This window comes from Mus pahari, unplaced genomic scaffold (genome assembly GCF_900095145.1).
Source record: "Mus pahari unplaced genomic scaffold, PAHARI_EIJ_v1.1 scaffold_4761_1, whole genome shotgun sequence".
Classification (NCBI taxonomy): domain Eukaryota; kingdom Metazoa; phylum Chordata; class Mammalia; order Rodentia; family Muridae; genus Mus; species Mus pahari.
The window spans coordinates 19,222-30,909 of NW_018394043.1; the positions used below are offsets into that span (position 1 = coordinate 19,222).

The 11,688-nt window shown below is 36.9% G+C and overlaps 1 protein-coding gene across 1 annotated transcript in view; it reads right to left on the reverse strand.

Moving 5' to 3' along the window:
- Window positions 1-1,020: 1,020 nt before the first annotated feature.
- Window positions 1,021-11,688, reverse strand: part of LOC110315848 (vomeronasal type-2 receptor 116-like) — a gene marked incomplete at its 3' end in the record, with an annotated part of 23,915 nt that continues 13,247 nt past the window's right edge. The window contains exons 3-5 of the mRNA XM_021189796.1: window positions 11,570-11,688; window positions 2,164-2,391; window positions 1,021-1,144 (exon numbers count right to left, since the gene is read on the reverse strand). The exon at window positions 11,570-11,688 is cut by the window's right edge and continues 664 nt beyond it. Coding sequence (XP_021045455.1) covers window positions 1,021-1,144; window positions 2,164-2,391; window positions 11,570-11,688 — 471 coding nt within the window. The remainder of the gene's footprint in view (window positions 1,145-2,163; window positions 2,392-11,569) is intronic.

Genomic DNA, 11,688 nt, shown 5'->3' on the forward strand with positions numbered 1-11,688 from the left:
GGAGGGAGGGAGGGAGGGAGGGAGGGAGGGAGGGAGAGAGGTGGGGAGATAGAAGGGCAAAAAGAACACAAAGAGAACAAGGCTATCTATGAAAACTAAGCAATGCTCATATGAATTTACAAGCACAAATACATGAATCACAGAGCGTAAATAGGTGTGCACTATATCCTATGCATATATACTATAGGTTTCATTTCAGTACTTGTATTGCATTCCTCAATGTATAAAGAAGTGAGTCTCTTATTCTTTTGCAAACATTGAAGGATTTTACTTTTCTGATGTCTTGTTTTCTCAAACTTTAGCGTAATGGGTTTTGTTTTACCTTATTATATTTTATTTGGTTATATCTCATTTCTGTCTCTTACAAGCCTGTTCTTCTAATGAGAGACTATTGAATGGTTTTGGATGAGAGAGGATATAGGGGAGGAATTAAGAGAAGTGGATGGAGGGGGAGATGTATTCATATTATATTATGTGTAAAGAGTCTATGTTTAATAATAGGGAGACAAAGATTAAAAATGTTTCTTTCAGTAAAATAAAAGAAATTAGTCAGGATAGAGATAAAACACATATAGTAGGGAAATTAAACTGAATTGTCAAGTCACCTGCTATGTAACAATAACAATAAAAACAAAAATACTTGTACTTGGAATACTGATAAAGAGGATGTGAACTATCCGAGCTTTAAGTGAATCCTACATATGACTGAGCATAGGTTAAAAACATATAAAAATGGTGCTAAATACACTGTGTTCATGGTGAATTTGAAATCGACTGCTAATTTTGGGGCAAGGTCCATCACTTCAGGGAACAACATCTGCAATTTAACAACAATGTAAATCAAGGATAATTTCAATGTGCATTGTGTGTTCTTTCAAAAGGAAATAAAAGGAAAAGCATTGTTCCCATTTTAATCAAGGAAAAAAACTATCTTTTAAGTCTCTCTAGTCAATTTCTATTGGATTATGTATTGCAGATTACAGTGGACAGTGAGAATATTCTCTTCAAACCTGTTTTTACCTGTCTCATTGGAAATCTCATTGTCTGCACAAGGAGTGCAATAAAAGCAGCAGGTAGCCTTGCCTTCCTGGGAAGATTTCCTGAATCCAGGTCTACAACTCTCACTGCACACAGACTGAGGAATCTGAGAGAAATGACAGGTATTAGCAAATGCTTGAATATTCATGAGAAATCCAAATAAATAGATTATTTCTGAGTATCATCTAACAGTTAATTTGCAAATACTTACACTTACAAAAACGATATGGGTTTGGGTATTATTAGTTTTGTCAGATTTTGGGCTACACAGCTCAATTGTTTAAGTCTTTGTCGAATACATTGAGCTGTTCTTAAGAGTAGGTCATTAAAGTAGTTTTCTACAAGGTCATGCTATTACTTCAGATTTAAGTTACAGATTTTCTATTACTGGATATTATGGAAGATCTTTTATCTGATGTGGTAATGCATGTATGTTAATTGAAAACTTTAAAGGGCTTGGATTCATCACAGAAACAATCTTTGGGCATTTTCTGTGAAATATATAGACACATTTACCTGAATTAGAAAGAGCAACCACCAAATGGGTGTCAGTATTTCACTGGCTACTGTCATAGAGAGAAAGAAAAGGAGATACAAGTGGAGCAATCATATTTTTCATCTCTGATTTTGGTCCTGAATGAGATGTCATTACTTCCTCTGTCACCTAAAACATTCTATTCCCAGTATGATATGCTGCATGCTCACATTGTCAGCCAAAGCAACATATCATTCTGATGCTTTGTCAACATGTTATCTGAAGTAGCAAAGAAAGTACAATACACACATTAGTCTACCTTTTTAAAAACTATTGAAACAAAAGTCACTTAAAATCTCATTGAAATTTCCTAGGCTTGGTGGAAACATAAACCTCCTATCATTGTTTTGAGGCAGTGATGTAATTTAACAGACATTTCATTCATAAGAAACATGTGGGCATTATTAAAATTTAAAAATAATTCAGAGTCAGGGAATGATTAAGTATTTTATTTTTGCTGTTTATATGTGATGTTCCTAGTGGATAGTTGAATGCTGATTGGTACCAAATAAGTATCCATGTACGATTAAGTCATGAGAATTATTATATTTTTAATGAAACTCAAAGACATGAGATAAAATGCAACTCACATTTGTAAACATTATAGGCCACTGTATCCTCTTTTCTGATAAAGACAACTGTTGACCATGGGGAGCATTTGGAGAAAAGTGTCCTACTTTCACCTTTAATGCAAGACCTTTTGGAAAATTCCAGAAATTGAGAATGTCATATTCTGAATCTAAGTTAATTTTTCCATCCATATCTGTGTGACCACTCATATGATGCTTCAGTAGGGTGTTCTTTAGGAAAGGGAGGACCTAAAAGAGATACAGGAAGATATTCTGAAGTATATCATAGGAACTAAAAGCATTTTCTTTAAAAAGTAAGACAAACAATAGCAGTGTTTTTTAACTCTCACAATAAAAGGAGATATCAATACAGCCAAATAAATAAGTGATATAAGGATTCAAATGCATTACAATTTTAGAATTTCATTCTAGTCAAGAGAAATCATGAGATACCAATTCTTCTTGCCCAGAACTTTGCCTGGGTCAGAGCCAGCTTTCCAGAACTCCTCCAACACCCACAGAAAGCTTGATTTCCATGAGGTCCATTACAACCAGGTTCAGAGCTGAACCCAATACTTGATATAACTAGGACCCACCAACAGAGCCCAGTGCATATAGGACCTATCCACCCTACAAAAGGCACATCATTCATCCAGTCCACAACTGGGTTCAGGAGCAGATCAGATGTCCTAGCACCCCTGGCCCATGCCCACATGCAGAGAGTGCTTGATTCCTAGGAGGTCCATAATAACCAGGATCACAGGTAAGCCTCACCCTAATACATGGCTTAACTGAGAACCCCTCAGGACAGCAGACATAGGGCCTAGCCACCCTGCTGGAGAAACCTCATACTTCTGGCCCGAAACCCTAGAACCCATCACAAACCCATAGAGAGCTTGAATCCTAGCAGCTCCATAATAACCAGGCTCCAAGTAGGAACAACCTGCAGTCAGAGACAGCAAGGCCTGTCAACAACAGAGATAACCAGAGGGTGGATGGCAAGTGTGAGAATATAGACAAAATAATCCAATTCCACTTAACATCGTTAAAATCTGGTTCTACCACCAAAGCAAATCCCAGATAACCTAGCATACATGAAAATTAAATCTCATGAAAATGATAAAAGACCTTAAGGAGTATATAAATAACTCCCTTAAAGAAATACAAGAGAACACAGGTAAACAGGTAAAAGACACTTAAAGAGGAAACACATGAAACCCTTGAAGAAATACAAGAAAACATAATTAAACAGGTGATGGGATTTTAAAATAATATCCAGGATCTAAAATTGGAAATAGAAACAAAAAAGAAATTACAAATGGAGGGGAGAACCCTGGAGATGGAAAACCTAAGAAGGAGATCCGAAGTTACAGATAGAAGCACCAACAACAGAATATAAGAGATAGAGGAAAAACTAGGGCATAGAAGATACCATAGAAACTATTGACACAACAGTCAAAGAAAATGCAAAATGCAAAAAGTCCTTACCCCAGACATCTAGGAAATCCAGGACACAATGAGAAGTCCAAACCTAAGGATAGTAGGAATAAAAGAGAGTGAAAATTCCCACTTAAAGGCCAGCAAATATCTTCAACAAAATTACAGGTGAAAACTTCCCTAACCTAAATAAAGAGATGCCCATAAACATACAAGAGACCTATAGAACCCCAAATACATTGGACCAGAAAAGAAATTCTTTCTGTCCCATAATAATCAAAACACCAAATGCACTAAACAAAGAAAAAATATTGAAAGCACTATGGGAAAAAGGTCAAGTAACATATAAAGGCAGACCTATCAGAATTACATCATACTTCTCACCAGACTATAAAAGCCAGAAGATCCTAGAAAGATGCCATACAGACCCATAGAGAACACAAATACTAGCCCAGGCTACTATACCCAGCAAAACTCTCAATTGACATAAATGGAGAAAGGAAAGTATTCCAAGACAAACCCAAATTTAAACAATATCTTTCTACTAATCCAGCCCTACAGAGGATAATAGAAGGAAAAGCCTAACACAAGGAGAGAAACTGCACACTAGAGAAAGCAAGAAAGTAATCTTCTTTCAACAAACACAAAAGAAGTTAGCCACATAAACATAAAAAAAAACAGGAAGCAACAATTACTATTTTTAATATATCTTAACATCAATGGACCCAATCCCCCACCCCACAAAAGATATAGACTAACAGACTGGATACTTAAGCAGCACCCAGTATTTTGTTGCATAAGGAAACACACCTCAGTGACCCAGACAGACGCTACCTCAGAGTAAAGGGCTGGAAAATTTTTTTTCCAAGGAAATGGTCCCAAGAAACAACCTGGAATAGCATTTTAATATCAAATAAAACCAACATTCAACCAAAAGTTATCATAAAAGACGAGGAAGGACATTTCATACTCATCAAAGGAAAAATTTACCAAGAAGACCTCTCAAGTCTGAACATCTATGGCACAAGTGCTAGGGCACCCTTCATAGAAGAAACGTTGAACCTCACACAATAATAGTGGAAGTCTTCAACATGCCCCTCTCACCAACGGACAGATCATGGAAACACAAACTAAGCAAAGAAACAAAATGGTTACCATCAGGTGCTGAGAAGGTATATTCTTTTGTTTTAGGATGAAATGTTCTATAGATGTCAATTAAATCCTCTGGTTCATAATTTCTGTTAGTTTCACTGTGTCTCTGTGAACATCAACCAACCAGATCTCTCAGGGTCTAAACCACCAACCAAGGAGTACATATGGAGGGCATAAATATAAGGAATCCATCAATGTAATCCACTGTGTAAACAAACTCAAAGAAAAGAACCACATGATCATCTCATTAGATGAGGAAAAAGCCTTTGACAAAGTACAACACCCCTTCATGCTAAAAGAATTGGAGAGAATAGGAATTCAGGATCCATGCCTAAATATAATAAAAGCACTATACTGCAAACCAATAGCCAACATCAAGCTAAATGGACGGAACCAATCCCACTAAAATCAGGGAGAAGAGAAAGCTGCCCATTCGCTACCTATCTATTCAATGTATTACTTGAAGCTCTAACCAGAGCTATTAAGTAACAAAAGGAGATCAAAGGGATACAAATTGGCAAAGAGGAAGTCAATATATCACATGATATTATCACACAATATTTGCACATGATATGATCATATTCATATGGGTTCCAAAAAATTTGTGAGAGAAATCCTACAGCTGATAAACAACTTCAACAAAGTGGCTGGACACAAAATCAATTCAAACAAATAAGTAGCGTTCCTCTACTCAAAGGATAAATGGGCTGAGAGAGAAACTAGGGAAAGGGCACTCTGTAAATAGTCACGTATATGAAATATCTTGGTGTGATGCTAACCAAGCAAGTGAAAAGTCTCTATGGCAAGAACTTCAACTCTCTGAAGAAAGAAATCGAAGAATATCTCAGAAGATAGAAATACCTCCCATGCTCATGGATTGGCAGGATTAACATAGTAAAAATGGTTATTTTACCAAAAACGATCTACAGATTCAATGCACTCCCCATCACATTCTAACTCAATTCTTCAGAGAGATAGAAAGAACAATTCTAAAATTTATCTGGAATAAAAAAAAAAAAACAAGATAGCAAAAACTTTTCTTAAAATAAAAGAACTTCTGCGGGAATCACTATCCCTGACCTCAGGCTATACTACCAAGCAATACTGATAAAAACGGCATAGAATTGGTATAGAGAAAGACAGGTAGATTAATGGAATATAATTGAAAACCCAGAAATGAACCCACAAACATTTGGTCACTTTATCTTTGACAAAGCAGTCAAAACCATCCAGTGGGAAAAAAAGAGTGCATTTTCAACAAATGGCCTCAGTTCACTGGGTGCTTGGCATGCAAATTGACCCATTGTTATATCCTTGCATAAACCTCAATTCCAATTGGATCAAGAACCTACACATAAAGCTAGATACTATGAATCTAATAGAAGAGAAAATGAGAAATAACTTCTAACACATAGGCCCAGGGGAACATTGGTGAATAGAATACCAATGGCTTATGTTTTAAATACAAGAATTGATAAGTGGGACTTCATAAAATTGCACAACTTCTGTAAGGCAAAGGATACTGTCAAAAGGACAAAAATGTAATCCACAGATTGGGAAAAGATCTGTACCAACGCTACATCTGATACAGTGCTAACATCCAAAATATACACAGAAATCAAGAAGTTAGAGTCCAGAGAACCAAATGACACTATTCAGGTATGAAGTACATTGCTAAATAGAGAATTTGCAACTGAGGAATCTTAAATGACTAAGAATCACTTAAAGAAAAGGTCAGCCTTCTAGTTGGTGCCAGCTTCGGGCCACCAGGATTAGGGGAAACATAGTACTACCCGAAGATCCAGCAATGCCTCTCCTGGGCACGTATTCAGATGTTCCAACTTGTAATAAGGACACATGTTCTACTATGTTCATAGCAGCCTTATTTATAATAGCCAGAAGCTGGAAAAATCCATATGTATTGGAAGAGGAACATTTCTCCATGGCTGATGGGATTTCAACCACTCTGGAAATCTGTCTGGTGATTACTCAGATAATTTGACTTACTACTATCTGAGAACCCAGCTATACCATTCATGGCCATATAGCCAAAATGTGTTCTAACATATAACAAGGACACATGTTCCACTATGTTTCATAGCAGCCTTATTTATTATAGCCTGAAGCTGGAAATAACCCAGATGTCCCTCAACACAGAAATAAATACAGAAAATATGGTACATTTACACAATGAAATACTCCTAAGCTTTTTAAAAACAATGACTTTATGAAATTCTTAGGCAAATGGATGGAACTAGAAAACATCATCCTGATATTTCAAAATACCAATTCAAAAGGATATGCAAGGTATGTAATCACTGACAAGTGGATATTAGGAAAGAAACTCAGAATGCCCATAAGTCACAGTTCATATGAAGCTAAAAATATAGGAAGACCAAAGTATGGATGATTCAGTACTACTTAGAAGGGGGAACAAAATCATCTCTGAGAAGTAGGAGAGAGGGATCTGGGAGGAAAAGAGGATGGCAAGGAAAAAAAGGGGAGCAGGTTAAGGTATAGGAGAAGACGGGGGAGATGTACAGAAGGTCTGGAAATTGACCAGAAGTTTGTAGCAATGTGGGATATGGAACTGGATATAGCAACCAGTAAGTGCCAGATGTCAGGCACTACAGGGCACCCACAGACTAAACCACCAACCGAAGAATACACATGGAGGGACCCACGGTTCTAGTGGCATGTAGAAGAGGATGGCCTTTATCTGGAATCAATGGTATGGCAGATGATCCCGTAAAGGCTCAATGCCCCAGTGTTGGGGAATGATAAATCAGTGAGGCAGGAGTGGAGAGGTTGAGAGGGGGAACCACCTTCATTTAAGCAGTGGGAAGCGGGGATAGGATTGAGAGTTTGTGGAGGGAAAACCAGGAAATGTAAATAAATAAAATAGCCAATTAAAAAATTAAAAATACCTAAATATCAAGAAAAAGAGGGAATAAGAGAAAACAGCCAACCAAAATATAATGTTGGACCTATCAGAATTACACCAGACTTTTCAACAGAGACTCTAAAGCCAGAAGGTATCGGACAGATGTCATGCAGAACCTAAGAGAACACAAATGCCATCCCTGACTATTATACTCAACAAAACTGTCATTTACCATAGTTGGAGAAACCCAGATATTCCATGACCAAATTTAAACAATATTGTCAAATAATCAAGCACTACAGAGAATAATGGAAAAGTTCAACCCAAGGAAGGAAACTACACCCAAGGAAAATCAAAAATTATTTCAAAACACACCCAAAAGAAGAGAATCACAAAAACACAATACCATCTCTTACAACAAAAATAACAGGAACCCACAATCATTGGCCTTTAACATCTCTCAACATCAATGGACTCAATTCCTCAATAAAAGTCATAGGCTATGAGACTGGACACATAAGCAGGACTCAGAATTTTGCTGCGTACAGGAAACACATCTTAGTGACAGAGTCAAATATTACCTCAGGTTAAAAGCCTAGGAATTTTTTTCTAAGCAAATGGCCCAAATAAACAAGCTGGAATAGGCATTCTAATAAACTAAAATAGATTTTCAATCTAAGGTCATCAAAAAAGTTTGGGAAGGACACTCCATATTCATCAAAGGAAAAATCCCCCAAGTTGAAACCTCAATTGTGAACCTAAATGCCCCAAATGCAAGTACACCCACATTTGCAAAAGAAATGTTACTATAGCTGAAAATCCACATTAAAACCTCATAAATTAATAGTTGGAGACTTCACCATCCCACTCTCACCAATGGACATATCGTGGAAACAAACTAAACAGAGACATAGTGAAACTAATAGAAGTTATGCACCAAATGGATTTACAATATATCTACAGATCATTTCACCCTTAAACAAAAGAATACACCTTTTTCAGCACCTCATGGGATCTTCTCAAAATTGATCGTATATTTGGAAACAAACAAGCCTCAACTGATAAAAGAAGGCTGAAATAGTTCCATGCCCTCTATCATCACCATGATCTAAGGCTGGTCTTCAATAACAACAAAGCAACAGAAAGTCCACATACTCATGAACACTGAATAACTCTCTACTCAATTATAACTTGATAAGGGAAGAAATAAAGACATTAAAAGACTTTGTAGTATTTAACCAAAGTGAAGGCACAGCCTACCTAACCTTATGGGACACAATGAAAGCAGTTCTAAAAGGTAAACTCATAGCTATGAGTTTCCCTATGAGTGCCTTCATAAAGAAATTGGTGGGATCCTATACAGCTTAATGGCACATCCGAAAGCTGTAGAACAAAAACTAACAAATGCATACAAGAGCAGTATAAGGCAGGAAACAATCAGACTCAGTGGGGATATCCACCAACTAGAAAGAAAGAGAACTGTACAAAAAAAAAAAAAAATCAACAATACTGGGAGGTGGTTCTTTGAGAAAATCAACAAGATAATCAACTCTTAGCCAAGCTAACTAGACAGCACAGAGACAGCAGCCAAATTAACAAAATCAGAAAGGAAAAGGTAGACATAACAAAAGAAACTGAGAAAACTTTAAAAATCACCTGATCCTACTACAAACAAACTACTTCAACAAAACTGGAAAGCATAGATGAAATGGATGATTATCGAGATGGATACTAAGTGTTAAATTTGAATCAGGATCAGATAAACTTTCTAAACAGTCCCATAACCCCAAAGAAAATAGAAGCAATCATTAAAGGTCTCCAAACCAAAAATATCTAGGTTCAGATGGTTTTAGTACAGAATTCTCTCAGACCTTCAAAGAAACCTAATACTAATACTTCTCAAAGTATTCCACAAAATAGAAACAGAAGAAAAACTACCAAATTCATTTTATGAATACCTAAACCATACAAAGACCCAACAAAGAGAACTTGAGAACAATTTCCCTTATGAATATCACTGTAAAAATTCTTAATTAAATTCCCCCAAACTGAATGCAAGAACACATTAAAATGCTCATTCACCATGATCAAGTAGGCTTCATCTCAGGGATGGTTCAATACATGGAAATTCATCAATGTAGTCCACTATATAAACAAATTCTAAAGAAAAAAACACATAATCATTTCGTAAGATGCTGAAAAAGCCTTTGACTAAATACAACATGCCTTCATGAAAAGATGAGGAATTCAAGAAACATAACTAAGGAACGTACAGCAAACCAACAATCCATATCAAATTAAATGGAGAGAAAATTGAAGCAATCCCATTAAAATGAAGGACAAAACAAAGCTCTTTACTCTCTAGGAAACCTGGTTGGAAAATGGGAGCGTGAGGGGAAGGAAAATATTGGGGGGCAGGACCAGGTAAGGAAAGAGACATGAAAGAAGTCCAGAGGGCCAGGAGAAAGAATAGAAAGAAGTAGGAGGGGGTATGGAACTGGGGGAGCCACTAGAAAGTCTCAGGTGCCAATGATGCAAAATGCTTCCAGGATTCAGTGGGGATGACATTAGCCAAAATACATAACAAAGGAGAGATAGATCCTGAAGATATGACCTCAAGAAGATAGACATGACCCCCAATGGAGTTAAGGTGCCACCCATCTATCTCAAAATTTTTAACCCATACATAATTGTTCTTGTCTAAAGGAAATACAGGAACAAAAAATTGGAGCATGTACTGAAGGAAAGGCCAATCAGCAACTGGCCCAATATGGGATCTCCCAGCACCTGACTAAAACAGATGCAGATACTCACAGACAAACATTGGACTGAGCCTGGCAACGCTAGTGGAAGAGCTAGAGGAAGAACTGCAGGTGCTGAAGAAATTGAATCCCTATAGAAAGAACAACAATATCAACTAACCAGACTTCACAGAGATCCCAGGAAATAAACCACCAATCAAAGAGTATACATGAGTGGGTCTATGGCTCGTCAACTGTAACAGAAGACTGTCTCATTTGGCATCAGTGAGAGGAGAGGTGATTGAGCCTGTGGATGCTTGTTGCCCCACCATAAGGTGATGCTGGAGGGGTGAGCTAGGAGGATCTAGGTGAGTGGGTGAAGGACCACCCTGTTAGAGGTAAGTGGGATGGAAGAGTGGATTTGTGGAGGGGAGATAAAGAAGGGGTACAATGTGTGAAATGTAAATAAATAATTTTTTTGTAAAAAAGAGAGAAATCATGGGACTAAACACAGTTAAGACACCAAGACAGTAGGTTATATAGATTCCACTGATTCAAGTTTCTGTAAAAAGATAGCCATACCTGTTAACTTTTGAAATATATTTAGAGCTTCCATTCTTAAAATGAGGCCCATGGAGTTAAAACTGCATTTTAAAGTAATCTTTAATTATGTAACAGTGTTGTAGTATTCAGCAGCAATTTTATCCTTATGTATCTACTTCTCCTTCCTATGCTCTGGGGAATTCAGGTAGGAAAAAACTTTTCCCAATAAGGAGATTTTGAAGAAAAATATAAGGCAAATTGTTATATGAATTTAATATTGAATTAAAAAGATTTTTCATTCTGCCTGGAACTCCATTTGTTTGTTTGTTTGTTTGTTTGATTATTGGTTTTCAAGACAGACTTTTTCTGTATAGCCCTGGCTGTCCTGGAACTTACTCTGTAGACCAGGCTGGCCTCAAAATCAGAAATCTGCCTGCCTCTGTCTTCCAAGTGCTGGGATTAAAGGTACGAACCACCAATTCCTGGCTGGAACTCCATTTATAAAAGACACTTACTTAAGATTTTGCATTGACCTCTAGACAGGGAAATAAGTATTTAGTCCAGCACTTATTGACAATATTCTAAAATTTAGGATTCACATTTTGAGAGGCTTGGGAAATAATTAAAGTGTCTCATTGTAGATATAACTATACTCATGAAGGGACATTACCTCCCAAGGGAAGACTAGCATTTTTTCTCCATTAGCATGTCTTTGTTTCTGTATTTGCTGAAGATTCATCTCATGGAGACTGTAGGCAACAGCATATACAGCATTATATATATTATAGC